Below are 19,694 nucleotides of genomic sequence, written 5' to 3'. Positions count from 1 at the left end.
AACAGGCTTCATAATAAAATATAAAGAGGTTTTTAGGTATAGTAGTTTACTATTTATTTAAAGGAACTTGCTTCACAATCACTGTCAGTAATCAATCATTGGCACATCATGGTAAATGGCTGGATAAAAGGAAAGATTTCAAGCTTATGGCATGAGGGACTAAAATTATTTTATAGTGTGTCATTGCAAGTTGAAAAGGTTTAAGAAAAATGATTTAAGGTAACAAAACCATTTCAAAATTCTTTCCCTCTCTATACTAAGATTTCAAAACTTTAGAGTTGATCAACAGAGGAATTCTAATAATCTGGTAGAGTAGTGAATACTATTATCAGTCACAAATGCAAGATTTTAAATTGTCTTTGGATCCCTTCTTAGTATAGACTTAAAGGTGCTTCTCATCAGGCTAAAACCATCTCTGTTGAATCTATATATGCAGCCCTCTGGACAGAAGGAAGAATGTTCTTTTTAAGCCTAAGCTTTTGCTATGACTTCCAGGCATCTTCTCTTCTCCACATCATGGAGTCAGCTCCACCTGCTCTACAGACACAGCTAACAACTCAGATTTCAGTACAGGTCGCAAAAGGTGATAGTGCTAAGCAATATATCTAAACTTTATCTCTTTCTTTATAAACTCAAATTAATGTAAGCTTCAGGGTTTTGCTACTTATATTCACCTGGATTCCAAATGGACTTCAGATAATATTACTGTAATGCCAATCAACAGCAAAGGCTCTTCTGCCCATTGCCTGTTGCTGAGAGGGAAGCTCTAAAGGTAAGATTTTCCTTCAAGATTCTTGAACTATGCTCCTTAGTCTATATCTGTCCATCAGGTTTCCACTCAGCAGACAGACACCCTCCAAAACCCAGCTGCAGACTGCAGACCACCCCAAATGGCCGGTAGTCCTGAATTTGCCGAGAGACGACATGAACCGAGATGATTGTTCCCTGTCTCTTCAGCTGGATTAGAGCACCAGATGCTTCTGACGAATGTCTTATTGCCTGAATCCCCTCCTAGTTTTTGACTAGCATTCCAGCCTTCCTGGGCCCTGACAATGATGCCCTAATTTTAGTAGAAAGTAGTTACAGAAAAAAGTATGATGTCCCTTATCATCAACTAAACGCTGAAATGTTAGATCCAAAGGGAACTCCCTGGCAAAGAGGAAAAAATGGCTACCTATGGTGCCTATTGGTATACCAGTACTCACGTTGGCCTGATGAAATTAAATAGATCAAGATTTATCAACAAATATATTCATTACCTGAAGCAGTTCTGTAATATGATAGGGCACTCGATCTGCTCTATGCAAAACAAGCAGCTTGTTGTGTGACTATGAGAGAAAACATTTTCCCTATGCAAGCCACTCATTAGTGGTTAGAGATAACAAGAATACACACACACACACACACACACACACACACACACACACACACACCCCAATGCTGAAATAAATGACTGGTTACCATTCTCATGTTTGGGCTCCTCCTGGATAGTATCGCTGAGGCCAGCCATCACACAGGGCCTTTGACACTTTTGTTTCTCTAATTACAGTTGGACATTACATCATCAATACATAAATTTCTGTCTGAGTGCCATAAAGCTGGTGTGATAATACAGATAGATATCCACCACAGGCTCAAGGCCTTGACGGAAGGTTCGACTCAAGGTGGAGAGTTGGGGGGATGTGATGCTTAATGTTACATTTTAAGTTTAAATCACTGTGCTTATGGGATCTATAAAACAAAAATGCCTCTAACCTGTAAGGTCAACTTGCCCAAGGTCAGATAACTTCCTGAGATGCTGAGGGCTGTTTTTGTATGATAGGAAACCATATTTTCACTTCTGTAAACAAGTTTGGTTGCCCTAACTGTGTAGAGTGTTGTATGCTTGATCGCACATAGGTAGCTGGTAGGCAGGCAGTAAGTATGTCAGGATGTATGCTCGCCACTGATTGGACAAAGGTAAAAGTATGTAGCCTTGTGGGTTTTGCCTTTATAAGTCCCAACAAAGGTAAATTGGTGCCATACTCTGTGAATCCTTGGTAGAGACCTGGCCAGTGCCTGTTGTCCTGACTTGTTTTCAATAAAACTTGCTTCAAATTTGACTCAAATTTGTGATAATAATCTTATTTTTACTCAGTGGGGGTAACATCATGACTTTCATATGATGCAATATTTGCTATGCTTATATTCTTATATTTTAAGGCTTTTATTTATAAATTAATTATTGAATTGTTATTTAATATGTTTGCTTGATTTATTTTCAAAGTTGTATTAGTTTCATAAGGTGAGCTCAAAGTTTTGCTGGCATTTTCCAGGTTTGTAATCATCAATTTGAATAGAGATGATATCATTTCCTCTGGAATTATTTAAGAGAATTCGCCACTGAACATTTCATTTCTAATAGGGTGGCTTATAAATGTTAGAACACAGGCTTAGAAAGGAGCTGTGTGAGGAAAATTCTGAGTACTTGTCAGAACACTCCAAGGAAACAAGACAAGAATCCTGTGACCTCAGTTTTTTCAGATTGATCTTGGAATGTGCTTTTTTTGTGCCTGTACCATACATGGCAGAGAGGAATGGGTTTGCTATTGTTTTCCGGAATGTTCACAGGACAATGTTACTCATAGGACAATTTTTAACCCTCAAAGTATAAACTAGATGCTCTAGATGAAGTTAGCTAGTGCATGAGATTCGAGTCCATCTCATTCATTGGGTCCATTCTTTCAGACTGCACCATATCTAGAGTGGGACACATGATGACACATTTATCTTTTTTCATAGAAAAAGCAAAACTTAAATGGCTCTCCCTCTCTCCCTCCCCCTCCCTCTTTCTCTCTCTCTCTTTTCCTTCCTCCCTTCTTTCTTCTCTCCCTCCCTTGCTCTCTGATTATATTCTGTTTTAATAAATTTTCCATCACAAAACCCAGAGGAAGCAAAACAGAAAATCAGGAAGACCCAATCCTCTTTCTTTTTAAAATGGATTCCAGCATTTGTCTAAGCAACCAGGCTTCTTCTGCTTTCTACAAATAAAATATCTTCAATTCACCTAAAACATCTCTCTCTCTCTCTCTCTCTCTCTCTCTCTCTCTCTCTCTCACACACACACACACACACACACACGTGTGTGTTAATATTTTTAAAAAGTTAACTGTATTAGAGGTCCAGAAGTGTGTATCTTTTTCAGGGATCCTCACAGATTTTTCCAAGATTAAAATAAGTATTGAAAACTACCTGACTTACAGATTAGTGAGATGATCTCCACAACAAGCACTCACTGTCGCAGTACACAGTTGTTGAAGTTATGAAGCGGGGCATGCGATGTGCTCCACAGCATGGAAGCGTAATTCACATCACCTAAAGAAATCACAAGAAAGCTTGTGGCAAATAGGCCCTATTCTAACTCTCCTCTACTATCTAGGGAGTTGGACCTTCTTTCCTCCCTGAAAGGAAGGTTCCTATGCTGAAATCCTAACTCCAGTCCTTGAGAATGTGAATTTACTTGTAAACATAATCAAGCAGATAAAGTTGGGGGAGTCATAATAGTAGAGTCAGAGAGTAAGATCCTAATTCAGTGACATGTGACTGGCATCACACACACACACACCACAGGGAGGGGGAGAAGGTAGATACTAGAGGAATGAATTGTCCATTAAACAAGGGAGACTAAAGACTGCCACCAAAGCATTAGGATTTGCAGAAGAGTATAGATCAGACTATTCCTCATGACCTGTGAAATGATTTTTTTTTTCCATATCCTGATCTCAAATCTTTGGCCTTTAGAACTTTGCAATAATTTATGATATAATTAGGCATCAGTTAATGTCTGAGATAGGTTTTAGGAATGTATCCCTGGGTGATTTTATCACTGAACTTCATAGGATGATCTGTGCACACAGGCCAGGACAATCGCATTATCACTTCTGTTAAAGCCTCATTGTGACAGCCGGTTTCAGCAATAGACATTGAATAAAATATACTCATGTGTACTGCACGGTCTGGAAACAAGCATTTCAAAGGGAAAAATGCATGTGTACACAAATGTACCTTAAAATGTATGTTCAAAATATTAGCTCAGTTAGCTCTCAGCAGAACATTGGGTAATATTTACTTGCAGGCTTTTGCTTATTTTGTGATTTGATCTAATAGGTATATTGTGAGGGTATAAAATTATTCTAATCACCCTGGGCCAAAGGTCTACCACCACCACCTACTTTCAAATGCAAACACCCATGTATTTGGTATGTCTGGCCCCGGGCATGCATGAGAGGGGCAGGACGTCACACTGAGTTGACTGAAGATGCTTCTTGGTCATTCACCAACTGTCATTACTGAGCAAATGTACTTTAGCAGGCCGATGCAAGACTTGAATTAAGTTAGGTTGGGCCAAGTTGTGCACGGTACCCTGCCAACGAAGGTGAGAGAAATCAAGAACACTATGTACTTGCCACACCCCCTACTTCTGTCACTGAACACGGTATTTTCTGCCAAGTTTTCTGTCAGTACTGCTGTCACTGTTATTCAGCACCGCACTTCAACTTTAACATTTTTATTATTTCCTTCAGAGTTTTAACTTGTGTACACATATTTTGATTATATTTACTGCAAATTCTTCCCAGATCTACTTTCCCTTCTCTAGATCAACTCTGTGTCTTTCTTTAAAAAAAAAAAAAAAACACCTTCCAAGCCCAATTTGTGATGCCCAAATATTCTTGGATGTCTTACCTTCCTCTGGAACATGGTTTAGTTATGGGGGTTATAACCTTAAAGAAAATGGATCCTTTTATCCCCAGCAGCTGGTGGCTCCCAATCCCTCAGGGGTTAGAGGTGGGACTGTGTGACCAATTTTGTTTTCCATGTGGCGATTTTGTCTGGTTTGGGTTTGCACAGGGTTTGGGTATTCTGCCATAAGTACTGTACTGGCTGGTTTTGTGTCAACTCGACACAAGCTGTAGTTATGCCCTGGGCACCCAGGGCATATGTAGCCATAGGTTCTTTGTTGAATAATGGTTCTTAGTATGAGTGTCAATATATGGACTTAAATCCAATCAAAAAGAGTTTGTTACTTCCATCATGGGCATAGCACAGTGCACTAGGGGGCCTGTCATGTCATGCCAGTCATTGTTGCAGCTCACAGAGTTCACAGCAGGGCATAGCTGATGGTTATTTTTCTCCTCCAGTAGCTTGTCACCTTTTAGCACTGTGGAAGCTAGCTAATGGGTAGGAAGCATCCAGGTCCATATTGGCTTGATGTCATCATGTTCAATGACACAAATATGTGGTGTCTTCAGGAACAGCATATTGCCACCAACATCTGGAGGGTAACAAAGAACAGTGGCAATGTCCTGTAATATTTGAGGCCTGTGTGACTTCATTGTCCAATAACTTCAAAATAAGTAACCCATTTCGGGCACTGGAATTTGTACTTTTAGCATGTACATGGTATCGGTCTATTAGGGGCATAGTTTCCTATTTGTCTTTTTATAAATCAATGTTCTCTCTGTCTCTCTGTCTCTCTGTCTCTCTCTCCCCCCCCCTCTCTCCATCTCCCTCTCTCTCCTTTTTCCCCTGCCTCCTCCTTCCCCCCCATCTCTTAAGACTGGCAGCAGGCAAGCCCCACTAGTTCTTTGTCTCCACTCCCAGCTAAGGTGCATGTAAAGATCATTTCTGGCTTGTTACTTGGGTACTGGGATCCAAGCTCAGGTCCTCATAGTATTCAACAAACACCACTGACCATTGGGCCATCTCGCCAGACTCAATATATACTTTCAAATCAGTTTCAAATACAAACTCATGAGTGATGTTGGTGCTCTCATGGATAATTGTGCTCTTCTTTCAATTGCTTTATAAATAGAACTGAAAAGTCTAGAGGTGAAAGTTCTTAAATAGATCTTATTTATTGCCTGTGACAGATGAAAACACACCCTCCCCACATCCTCGAATAACTGTAGTAGCTGATAAATATTAAGGGCAGCCAGTGGGAGCATTGCCAATGAGAAAATATCCCAGGTTACCTGGCCCTAGCCTTTGTTTTGCTGTTTTCATTTTTGTGTTTTTAAGGCTGAGGATTAAATCAATATTTGATAAGTGCATCCACATCGACCAAGTCGCTAGGTCAAGTTTAATTTTTAGGTTTAGGGACAGTCATCATTTCTGGGACTTTGAATGAGAACCTTCATGTTTTATTCCACACTTGTGTATTCTAAATGCCCATACCATGTTAGAGTTAAAAAAATTGCTACAGGAGACTGCTCAAGGGTTCTTAGCTATTTATTAAATGTTAAAATACATCTTGGAAGTAGTTGAAAATCCCTAAGAAACTTGAGGCTCAGTGAAGTTGATGAACATGAGGCTCAGTGAAGTCCATGAACATATCCAAGGTTAGAGGTTTAGATCAAAATTGTACAGTTCCAAATCCAGCACAAATTTCTTGCCCTGTTGATGAGGTCAAAGTCTACCATTGTCTAGACAGCCTCTGGACTTCCCATTCTCTGACCCCAATCCCCACTATCTCTACCTGTGGAATGTCACATAGTAGCCTAAACATAGGGAACACTACCCAACTCATTCTTTGAAGCTACAATTATGCACATTTCTGAACCACACAAAGGCCCTACAAAGAAAGAGAACTTTAGACCAATTTCCCTCATGAACATCAATGTAAAAATACTCAATAAAATTCTTTAAAACTGAATCCAAGCACACATCAAATCAATCATTCACCATGACTAAATAGGCTTCATCCCAGGGATGCAAGGATGGCTCAATATATGGAAATCCATCAATGTCATCTAATATATAAAAAAAAAATAAGAAAACATTACATGATAATCTCTCTAGATGCTGAGAAAGCATTTGACAAAACTCAATACCCCTTCATGTTAAAGTCTTGGAAAGGTGAGGTATTCAAGGCACATACTTAAACACAGTAAAAGCAATATACAGCAAACCAGCAGCCACCATCAAAGTAAATGTTGAGAAACTTGAAGCCATCCCACTGAAATCAGGGACTAGACAAGCTGCCTACTCTCTCCCTACTATTCAATATAGTACTTGAAGTACTAGTCAGAGCAATCAGACAACAAAAAGAGGTCAAAGAGATACAAATTGGAAAGGAAGAAGTCAAAATATCACTATTTGCAGATGATATAATAGTATACTTAGGTGACCCCAAAAATTTCACCAGGGAATCTTTACAGCTAATAAACAACTTCAGAATAGTGGCTGGCTATAAAATTAACTCAAGCAAATCAGTAGCCTTTCTCTACATAATGGGCAAACAGGCTGAGAAAGAAATTAGAGAATCGATACCTTTCATAATAGCCACAAACAATATAAAATACCTTGGGATGACCCTAACTAAGCAAGTGAAGGATCTGTACAACAAGAACTTCAAGCCTCTGAAGAAGGAAATTGAAGAAGATCTCAGGAGGGAGAAAGATCTCTCATGCTCACAGATTGGAAGAATCAACATTGTAAAAAAAATGGCCATCTTGCCTAAGGCAATCTACAAATTCAATGGAATCCCCATCAAGATTCCAACTCAATTCTTCATAGAGTTAGAAAGAGCAATTTGCAAATTCATTTGGGATAATAAAAAACCCAGGATAGCAAAAACTTTTCTCAACAATACAAAAACTTCTGGGGGAAATCACCATCCCTGACCTGAAGCTGTATTACAGATCAATTGTGATAAAAATTGCCTGGTATTGGTACAGAGACAGGCAGGTAGACCAATGGAATCAAAGATCCCGAAATGAACCTACACACCTATGGTCACTTGATCTTTGATACAGGAGTTAAAAACATTCCATGGAAAAAGGACAGCTTCTTGAATAAATGGTGCTGGTTTAACTGGTTGTCAGCATGCAGAAGAATGCAAATCAATCCCTTCTTATTTTCTTGTACAATGCTCAAGTCCAAGTGGATCAAAGACCTTCACATAAAACCAGGCACAGTGAAACTAATAGAACAGAAAGTGGGGAAGAGCTTAGAACCCATAGACACAGGGGACAATTTCTTGAACAGAACACCAAAGGAGTATGATCTAAGATCAAGAATTGACAAATGGGACCTCATGAAATTACAAAGCTTCTATAAGGACAAGGACACTGTCAAAAGGACAAAATGGCAGCCTACAGATTGGAAAAAGATCTTTACCAATCCTACACCTGATAGAGGGCTAGCATCTTATATATACAAAGAACTCAAGAAGCTATACTCTGGAGGATCCTATTAGAAATGGAGTACAGAACTACACAGAGACTTCTCAATAGAGGAGTATCAAATGACTGAGAAGCACCTAAAGAAATGCTCACCATCCCTATTCATCAGAGAAATGCAAATCAAAATCACCCTAAGATTCCACCTCACATCAGTCAGAATGGCTAATATCAAAAACACAGGTGACAGCAGATGCTAGCAAGGATGGGGAGAAAGAGGAACACTCCTTCATTGTTGGTGAGATTGTAAACTGGCACAACTACTCTGGAAATTGGTCTAGCAGTTCCTCAGAAAATTGAACATAGTGTTTGTTACCTGAGGGCTCAGCTATACCACTCCTGGGCATATACCCAAAAGTAGCTCCAACATCTAACAAGGACACATGCTCAACAATGTTCATAGCAGCCTCATTTATAATAGCCAGCAGATGGAAAGAACCAAGATGTCCCTCAACAGAGGAATGGATACTGAAATTGTGGTAAATATACACAATGGAACTCAGCTATTTAAACTGAGTTCATGAAATTCCTAGGCAAATGGATGAAACTTGAAGCTATCATCCTGAGTGAGGTAACCCAGTCTCAAAAGAACACTCATGGTATGCACTCACTTATAAGCAAATACTAGACATTCCCCTCCCCCCCCCAAAAAAGAGCTTGGGATACCCAAGAAACCATCCACAGAATTTATGAAGCTCAAACAGAAGGAAGACCAGAATGTGGATACCTCAGTTCTTCTTAGAAGGGAGAACAAAACAGGGGAGGGAATACAAGGTCAAATAGGGGAGCAGGGATTGAAGAAAAGATCTACAGAGACTGCCTCACCTGGAGAACCACTGCATATGCAGCCACCAAACCCAAGCACTATTGCTGATACCAAGAAGTGTTTACTGGCAGGAACCAGACATGGTTGGTTCCTCAGAGGACTCCTAGAGTCATACAGATACAGATGAGGATGCTTGCAGCTGAACATCAGACTGAACACGGGGACCCCAATGAAAGAGCTAGAGGAAGGACTGAAGTAGCTGAGAGATTTGCACCCTCGTGGGAAGAACAACATCATCATCAGCCGAGGCACTGATGTGGAGAGGGAGCACCTTCATGGAATCAAGTTGAGGGGGAGAAGGGAGGGGTGTGGGTAACATTTGAAAGGTAAATACAGAGAATATCCAATAAAATTGAAAAAAAAAAAAAGAATTCAGGTTCAACTTCTGCTGATAAAAAGAAGTTCAGCTAACACTTGAGGTTTCTGAAATGTTTCCCCATGTTAATGAGGCATCTCAGTACTTAAGCCTTCAGCCAATGACATTTGGCCACCCTAGATATTTCTAACCCATCCCCAAAACTTATATGATCCTTAAATCACCTCAAGTAAAGTGGAACTGTCTCCCCAAAGCTGGTCCTTGCGTGTCATCATTACCGAACATCTTCACAGGGCTTCTGAACTCCGTGACCCTACAACCAGCCTTCCCCTCCCCCATCACCTCTGCTCCACTTGCCCTTGCTGACTCATGTGGGCCAACAACCCTCGGGAGCAGAGAAAGTCACACTATTTTTTTGTCTCTTTGTTTTGTTTTGTTTTGAGTCGGGATCCCACTATGTATTTTTAAGCTAGCCTAGGTTTTCCCATTTTAGAGCAGGCTGGCCTCAACCTCACAGAAATCTGCCTGTTCCTGCCTTCTGAGGTCTGGAACTAAATGCATGTACCACCAAGCCTGGCCTGTCTGCACATTCTGAATCACGCAGCCCAGGTGCAGTGTTCTCAGGATCCCCATGTTTCACTGTAATCACGGGCCAGCACCTGCCAGGCTTCCGGAATTACTGTGCAACCCAAGTCTTTTTCCCTTTGAAACTCTGGCCCTTACATCAGAAAAGGATTCCAGCATGTCAGCAGTCTGCCTATGAGGTACAAGCAAAACCCTCAGGTGAAGTCATGGTACAAAAGCAGAGACAAGCAGTGCACAGTGGAACAGATGGATGGTGGGCACTTCCTGTTAACGCAACAAAGAAATCTTTTCATATTTGGCACATCAATCCTCCAAATAACAAACCTCAGACCTCAGTTCTCAAGCGCAGGAAGCTGGCAAAATTCATGCATTCCTATCATCAGTGATGGGACTCATTTGGCTGAAGTAAACTCCCAAACATCCAAAGGAATTTAAGTGTTTATAATCTTGCTAAGTATCTAGAGATTTCGTGAATTCCCAAGATGTCTTCCTGGGTATATGTCCATAATAGATACTGAATTTTCTTTTCTTAAGGGATTGGACTAGTAAATGAATATTCTATAAGGTATACAAGATAAATCAAAATTTCTGAAGAAACAGAAATCTTTTTTGAGCAATAAGAACTTCCTGAAAAGCTATTTTAGGACACTTAGCATTTAAACTTTGCTTTATTTTCTGTTTGTTGTTGTTCGTAGAAAAGAAACTGAATTAAGAACGAGAAGAAAAAATGTGAACTTCTTAAAGTCTTGTATTTTACTAATAGGTGATAGATAAAGATATAGATTCCTTTCTTCCCTATTATTGTTTTCAGTGCAGAAATCACTGACATTAGGGAGGAGTCTCTGGGAATGGGGAGGACTCAGGAAGATGATCCGGAACATGGAGCTTGGTGTCCGGTTATATTCACATCCTCTGTGACTTACCTGGTGTCTGACGTTAGAAAAATGATTTGATCACCCTATTTGTACACAAGGCTATTAAGTAGTCCTCAGCATATAATAAGAAATTACATAAGTCAGCGACAACAACTAGAAAGCTTTTATCTAAATGTTAGAATTAACGTTATTTGTATCTAATTTATGGTTGCCTCACTGTGCACCTTTTTCCAGTGGGAAGATGATAGAAACACACACAAACCTGCGCACACATGTACACACACACGCGCACGCACGCACATGTAGCATCATTAGCTAGCAGTACAATACTGAGAAACTGTGTTTGTACAGATCTAGAAGTCTGGAGAGATTTCATTGCAATTGTAAATATATCATCACTTCAACAGGGTTTTCCTCAGTTACCGTCCCATAGCTACGGACAGATAAGACATTGCTAAAGCTTTTGCTATCATGTGACCCCTAAAGCAAGCAAATTGTGCGACACTTATGATACCCATGTAAAGACTCCACAGCTTTGAAAAAAATAAATTAAATTAAAAGGGCCCAAACTCTAGCACATGGCTGACTCAAAATGCATATTTCTTCAAGCCTTAGGTGAACTTTGCATATCAACTAATCCCTGTTCTCCGCCATTAAACAGGATGCATTTAGCACACAAAGCAAGGGAATGAGGTTTCTTCAGATTCTCTGTTTCCTATCACATCTGCAAAACACTACACACAACACATGCACACACTCCACATACACACACCCCCACACACCACAGCACATTGCACACACATACACACACACTACACATATACTTACACACACACAGCACATACACTTACAGACACCCACACACCACACACACTTACAAACACACATACACACCACACACACTTATACACACACAACTTACACACACACACACACACACACACACACACACCACACACCATTTCTATTGTCCATTCATCTGGAAATCGTACGGTTTTACCACTGTATACAGACTCTTTCCGGGTGTGTTATGCTCATAACTGTAAAGACTGTCCCTTCCACTGCTGCATCAGAAAGGAGGGTCTAGAGGAGAGTGGCTTGACTTTCATGATCCTTTAAAATCAGGTCATGAGTGACAGAATTACAGGGGACATTTGATCTGTGGACAATGCATCCATATGCTAGTTTATTGGCTTAGGATATAGCTTGGGGTTTACAGTTAGGTTAAACTGAAAAGGCGATCGGCCAAGGCAATCACATTCCCTCCTTCAGGGTGTCAGATGAAAATCCTGGGTAGAATTTGTGAGATTCATGAAGAGAATATGCTTACAAGGCAGGCAGAGCCATGTCTAAAATCCTGAATAGCAGCCACCTTGCTAAGGACTCTTGTGCTTGGGTCACTTACCACTCTTTCAGCTCTTACTTATTTTAGTGAGGGTTCTCCCCAGTGCTAAGCGGTGAGAAGGTCTATAACATCCCTTTCTTGTTCACATCTCACTCTGTTATGTGAGACAATCTCTTTCACAACTAAGACTAGCAGCTTGTCATGTACTTCCACAGAGTCCTTACAGTTCTACCTCACAGCAGATTACAGGAAAGGACTGAGTTCTCTAGGGTTCATTTATTCATCCTCCATTCTGTTTCTGTCCACCTGCCTTCCCTCACCTCTTCCACTCAGTATTGAGTAAGCCCTTGGGCCTAGGAGCTATAGAAGGATTAGTAAATGTTGTGTAGTAAGCCTTTCTGTATTCCAAGGGCTGAATCATTAGATGCATATGCATAAGATGACATTCTACCTTGGCAAGAATGTAAGTGTATCACTAGAGGATGCTCCAGATACCACCAAGAGGTCACCTTTAGTGAGCAACATTTCCCTATCTAGGCTGGCACCCAAGTGAAAAATAATTCACTAGCCAGTTGGGGTTGGGTAAGAAGGGAAATGAGCATTTTCCAAGCAGAGGAATTGTCATGTTTGAAAGCCATGTCATTAGCAAGAAACCATCACCAGGAGTTTCAAAGTCCAAGAAAAATAAAACATGTGCAGAGCAGGAAATGGGTTTTGGAAAGAGTGACCTGGATTCCCCTCCCATGTGCATGTTTGTTTGGGTGATGAGTTAGATCCAACTTTCTCTTTCATGTGTCTCCGTGTGTATGTGTGTGTGTGTGTGTGTGTGTGTGTGTGTGTGTGTGTGTGTGTGTATGTGTGTATGTGTGTGTGCATGTGTGTATATGTGTGTGTATGTGTGTGTGTATGTGTGTGTATGTGTGTATGTGTGTGCATATGTGTTCATGTCAATGGATGAGGTGCACATACAGAATATTCGTTTAATTATTTATTCATGTATTCAATTACCTCCTTGTTTACTTATTCATTCACTTATTTAGAGGCAGGATCTCTCCATGATTTGATTGAAGAGCAAGCTTCAAGGATTTTTCTGTCTCCCCTTCCCAGTGCTGAGATTATAAGTACACACTACCATGACTGACTTTAGGAACAAACAGACCCTCATGCTTGCAAAACAAGCACTCTGCTGGCTGAGCCATCTCCCAGTATGAGTCTCACTCAGTCTATGCCTTCTGAGGAGTCTGAGGCAGAGGCTGTTTAAGTGCACACACTACAGGCCTTGGCACATCTTCCTCACCATATTTCCAAGCAGTCCCCTGAAAGCCCAAGCTAACACACTGAACAAGAACATGCATAAACACAGTAGAAGTGGGAAAAGCCCATGGAAGACAGAGACACTAAGAAGTCATGGTTCTTGCAGGTCTAAATAAATTTTTAACTAACACATGACCGTTTTACTCTTCATTTTATACCTGTGACAGGCAGAGCTTGGAATCCCCTTGAAAGAAACTTCTGTGTATTACTTTTCCCTTCTCTGATGGGCTTTCATGCCATCTGCCTCAGGAAACTCAGAGAGGTGGTAAATTCTGGGGGTTCTGCTTAGCATCACGTATGTACCATTCCAATTCTAACTGAACACAATTTTGTCAGACAAGAGAAGGTTATGATTAAATCCTCCTTGTTAACTTAGCTTTAAATACATCAGGCCCTTAATGGCAAAGTGCTACTCAGGATCTTGATGTTTGATATCACAATTCACAATTTTGTTTAAATTGGGTGGTGCTTCATGCACGCAAAGCAAAAGAATGACAATGAAATGTGATTAAATTATTGACTTCATAATAAAGGTCTCTTGAAGATATTTTATGTGAAAATATGGTTTTAATTAAAACTTGTTTAGTTAACTAGTGATGAGCAGAAAAATACAGACAAACGTATTCAATAGATATCTATTGAATTTTTTCTATAAAAAGATATTCCTGGAAATTCCATAAAATGTCTCAAATATGTATCTTGAGGGGTCCACAAAATAAGACACTTTCAAATCTTCTTTGCACCTTTGGGATAAGAGACACTGAGCACTTGACGCATGGAAGAATTCAATAGCATTTAAAGGAATTACAGTGTGGCCGGAGGCAGTCAAGTCTTGGCTTTGGGCTTTCTGTTGGTTTTGTTCTCAATGAGCTAGTTAGGATCCCGATTCCCAAGATAAGATGACATCATAAAAACCAGCATGACTCATGAGACTTCATACAAAGTTCTCAGAGGGATGTGGTTATCGTTGCTTCTCTTTCTAAAAGTTTGAAAGTGTGGTCATCGTTACATTTTACTCTGCTATAGGTATCAATTGGTTATTACCAATAACAGGAATCATGCATCCTATCTCTTGATAGCAGGAAAGCAGAAAGGGGTGGGATATTTCCTGGAGAACATAGCTTTGAATTTAGATTCAGAAGAGGATATCATACAAATCTTAGTACTATCATTTAAAGAGACCGCATTTCTGGCTGGACTGGACTAAACAGGGAGGGAAGGAGGCAGAAATGAAAGTTAGAATAGAAATGTGAGACCTAGAATAGTAGACAGGTTACAGCATAATAAATAGTGGACATCAGACAATGAGGATTCGGGGAATTGAGTAAGTTGGTTCCATAGGGCAGAATCTGGGGACTCTAGAGCTGCAGCTATGTGATAGAGGACTAGGCAAGCCAGATAGCATCAGCAGGGACAAGAAGGCCCAGCACTGTTCCAATAGGACTAGTATTTGAAGCATTAGTATGTCCTGAACAACACACACATGATAAGTCCGCTTCCGGGAAACCCAGGTTGTAAACCCAGAGCTTATGAATAGCAGAAGAAAGTAAAGTGCTCACAACAAGTTTTTACATGGGGGCAGGGGCGTTTGCAGTACTGAGCTAACAACGTAAGAAAGACCAGCAGAAGGTTGGATGGTATGGTATGCTTGTGGCTTTTTGAGATATGGAAACGGGATAAACTGGATATTTCATAACATTTCCAAATAACAGTTTGAGAGCTTTGTAGGCCATAATTTCTCACCATGTAATAAAGTAAATAAGTGACCCGAGTCAGATTTGGGTTTTGCATCTCTGGTTTTGAAGAGTTAGTAAAAGTTCCCTCACCCCATCCATTAACAGAGAGCAAGAGTGGAGAAGCTTTTCCGGCGAGTGTTTAATAGTAGTCGAGGCTTTCCCATGATGCTTCTCTATGTCGTTAAGAGTTTCAATTTATTTCACCTACAAGCTACTCAGAAGGAAAGAACATATCTTCCCGGTAAGAGAATGTGTTTAGATGTGAATTAGTTCAAACGGTCCATCCATAGGAAACGTCTTAAAACACGAGTTCTATGAACCACTCACCTGTATGACTGTATACAATGATATATCTATAACTCTGACTTTCATGACTTTCTCTCAGCCTGTCCCATTCTCTACCACTAGCTGCCAAATTATATTTTGTCAAAAATTTCACTATTTATTAGTTCAATTGTATGTGTTGTTATGCCCTCCTCAGTGTTCATATAAAACACAGAGACACACAGCAACACACTCCTACACACTGTTTTGTAAAGAGCATGTTGTGCTGGGCATGTAGCATGCATATCTGATAGACCTCATAATTTACATACTCATAGAGAGAATATTATTCCTCCATTTAAGGTTTTATGAAGTGTTTATAAAACCAAAGTTTATTTGCTTTCCTTTCTGTTTTTAAGAATTGTTTTGAAGCAGGATATTACTGTATATCCCAGGATGATTCCTCTGCCTCAGCCTCCTTGGTCTTGGGGTATAGTTGTGTACCACCAGGTCTAAATCTATTTTTGACAGTATATAAGCATCAACCTCCATGTAAATAGATATTAACTCACTGTTTTTAGTGGTAGCGTACTTTATTATTTGCACAAACTACAGCTTTAAGTATTTTTCTCCATGGGATTCCTGGTCATTTCTATTTTTTCACTGCCAATGAGGTTGCAATAAATACGCTCAAATATATTGTTGTGGATTAGATGTATATGACATATTGTTGTGGATTAGATGTATATGACATATTGTGGATTAGATGTATATGACATATTGTTGTGGATTAGATGTATATGACATATTGTTGTGGATTAGATGTATATGACATATTGTTGTGGATTAGATGTATACGTACCGTCTGACCTTTGTACGTTAGAAATCCTGATTCCCCAAATGGTAGTTTTAGATGGTGGCACATTTGGGACCTAAATCATTCACAAGGTCAGAGACCTCATGAACAGCATCACAAAGGTTAGGTGAGGACACAGAGAAGGTGCCATCTGTGACCCAGAAAGTGGGCTCTTGCCAGACACAGAATCTGTCAGCCTTTGACGGAAACTTCCAGCAGTCAGAACTATGGGAAGAAATATCTCTGATATAACAACTATTCAATTAAAGGAGATTTATTATCTCCTTTCACAACAAGAGGAGTACAGAACCACACATCTTCATGTGGACTTTATTTCCATGGCTATAGATGCTGACAAGGAGTAAAGCTTAAAGACTGGACACTCCCAGCCTCAAAGTCCTTTCTATCACTTTGTCAACTTCTACAGAGGAGGAGAAACCGGGCTCTGATCAGTGCTCTCATTACCCATGAACAGCTTTTCAGATCACCCACTGTTTCCCAAGTGTCCTGAAATGGGACTATTAAAGGACATCAAGACAGAGCAAATGGATATTGTACCAGATGACTACACTTTCACCTGATGTCACTGTCATCTGCATATAGGGTGCATATGTCTCAGAGCTGCTCCACATGTCACTGCACACACATAGGTGTCACATGTCACTGCACACACATAGGTGTATACCTGCTCTCCACCTTCCAAGTGCTGTCATTGCTCAGTCTCAAGACAAAACAGCCTATAGTGCAACACAATACAGTGACACTTCTTCTGAACAGATGAATGAGAAGTATCAGAACCCCGAGAATGATGTGAGTCACTCAGCTGAGGGGTAGGAAATGGGGAGGAGTGTGGGACACACTTTACTGAGGAACTAACATTTCAGCTAAGAACAGTCTTCGTTAGGCCTGGAATGTGAAGGGAGAAATATTCACTGGGGTAAATAGCAAAGCCTTTGAGCTTTGAAGAGACAGTGTGTCCCAGACTCATGTTTCTTCACCGCTGATGCATTTGAGGATTACACACAGGGGTTTGTTTTGAATGATGCTTGATGAATGTCCACCTTCCCAGCATTCTGATTTGATGTCCAGAAGCTATGATCTAAACAAACTCACTCAGATTGACCAGACTTTTGAAATCTATCAATAGAGACCTTATCTGTAGAGGCAAAATTCATGCTGAAGAATGAGCAATATTTCAAGCAAATGACAATGTGAGATAGTCATGTGTTCTATCAGAAAATGATGACAGGCTTCTGAACTTTGGAGGGATAATAAGTTGGTAACTGAAGCACTATTTTGATTTTTTTAAAGAAGCCTTCATGAGATGATCTAATCGATGACTAAGTTAGTGAATGTGAGACAGGGGTTAAGGAAGACAGCTGAAAGGTCCTCCAGCTGTGAGTACCGCAGGATTGCCTGACATGGCCACAAGGAAAAAAAGCAAACAAGCAACCAACCAACATTACAGCTGTCATGTAACATTACAGCTGATAAATGCACTCACTGACAAACCTCACAGTCTGAGCTCAATCCCAGGAATCTACACAGTGAACATATGGGAGATCCAAATCCCGTATGTTGTCTTCCGACCTCCACACATGCATGGCGTTTATGTACACACACACACACACACACACCTGCAGAGAGAGAGAGGTGGTGGGGAGAGGGAGAGGGGGAACATAGTATCAGAATAGCCAACGGAAAGCCAGTAGTGGAGCCTTCATAAAGAACTTTCTGGAAGACGTTAAGCTTATCGAATTGTGGTTCAGGTCAGCTCACAGGGAAGCTGCAAGCACCTTTAGACTGTGATATAAACATGCATCACACTGTGTAGTGAAATCCAGACACACACTCTTGTCTGAGTCTGAAGCACAGAACAGGCTCTTACATAATTTCTTAGCTAGTCTGTGATAGCGCCTGTGATTAATGCTACATGACGGGCTTTGAACTTTCTGTTCAGACGGCTTCTCTAGCCTTCCAGAGCTCCCAGCAAGAGGAAATGTGTGACCTGCAGACTTCACTCCTGATAACTATCATTTCAGCCAAGAATGTTAGCATTGCTACCATGAGGCCTCGAGAGTAACCAGTTTTGTGCCTTGATCCTGCCTGTAGACATGCTATCATAGGACTCTTGAGGTGCCTTTTTAAAACAGAAACAATTCGGAGACACCAGTGTATATTCTTCCTACAGCCCAAACCCTAGAGAAAGCTGATCAGGAATCCCTCTGAAACAAACACTCAAAACAGTCGCCACGGTAGAAAAATTAACTAGAGAAGTCTTCTCACTTACACTATCAGCTCTCTGAAGCCTCCCAGAGTATATACATCTTACTGGAGCTTCCAGCCAAGCGGAGTCTCAGAAAGCTGTGAATCTCCACACCGAACAGAAGCTGTCCTAGTGCTAACCAACTTTTCCAGCTTGGACTAGTCCTCCCAGCTCTCCATCTGAGATGGTTCCCTAGCCAGTCTGGTCTAGGGCTCACAGGGGTACAGAAGAGAGCCCAGAGTTCCATGGAGCCCCCCCCCCACTTTCCCTGCTTCCCCCACCAGACCCTGATAGCCAGCAAGCTGTGAAGGGAGGTGATTCGAGCTCCTGTATAAATGCATCTATATGTCACCTGGAATCCCAATGTGACCTCAACCCTACCTAGAAGTTCCAGAATCACACCTTTGGAGCAGGCAGGATTGAAAGAGGCTCGACCACTGGATATGAACAGAACCGGGCAGAGAGCGCCCCACTGGACCTCTTTCTACCTGGCAGCTCCGTGCCTCCCAGCTACTCACCAACTCCAGGGCTCTCAGGAAGGCAAGGGGTTCCTTCAGTGCCCGAAAGGTTCCTGCAGAGGCCAGCTACGGATGGACGATAAAGGGAAAGAGAAAGTAAAAAGATGAGCGGAGGGCTGGGGACACCTGTCCAGTGTATCGCGTTTCCCAATCTTAGGCCAACCACCCTTCCTGTCCTGTTCAGTTCTACCTGGCTCACGGGGTCCATGGCTCGCCCTTACTCTGTCTTCTCTCGCAACGGTTCCCTTCAGAAATGAAGTTCTTCTGATCCACTGTCCCCAGGGTCAAAAGCCACTTAAGGCAGGGAGCGGCTGAGCTGGGACCCAGGTGGGGGGAGCGCCGGCCGTGCCAGCTTGCTCTCAGAGCTGTGCGCTCACCAAGCCAGCGCAGCGGGAGGCAAGCCGAGCCAGAGAGGGGTGGGCGGGGCAGAGTGGGCAACAGAGCAGCAACAGAGGAGGGGGAGAAAGCCAAGACACCAGGGCTAGGCTGTCATTGGCTAGCCGCACGCTCCACGGGGGAGGGCGTCCGGGTGGGCTAGGCACACCCGGTGCACATTGGTCCAGAGCCCGTGCAG

The 19,694-nt window shown here is 41.4% G+C and overlaps 1 protein-coding gene across 1 annotated transcript in view; it reads right to left on the bottom strand.

Annotated features, from left to right (window-relative positions):
- SYNPR (synaptoporin) overlaps window positions 1-19,328 on the bottom strand; it is a gene marked incomplete at both ends in the record, with an annotated part of 318,051 nt that extends 298,723 nt beyond the window's left edge. The window contains 2 exons of the mRNA XM_080925959.1: window positions 19,121-19,186; window positions 19,311-19,328. Coding sequence (XP_080782085.1) covers window positions 19,121-19,186; window positions 19,311-19,328 — 84 coding nt within the window. The remainder of the gene's footprint in view (window positions 1-19,120; window positions 19,187-19,310) is intronic.
- Window positions 19,329-19,694: the final 366 nt, after the last annotated feature.

This window comes from Micromys minutus (assembly GCF_963924665.1).
Source record: "Micromys minutus genome assembly, chromosome: 12".
Taxonomy (NCBI): Eukaryota; Metazoa; Chordata; class Mammalia; order Rodentia; family Muridae; genus Micromys; species Micromys minutus.
The sequence above is the reverse complement of the archived record's forward strand: the minus strand, read 5'-3'. Positions and strand labels throughout refer to the sequence as shown.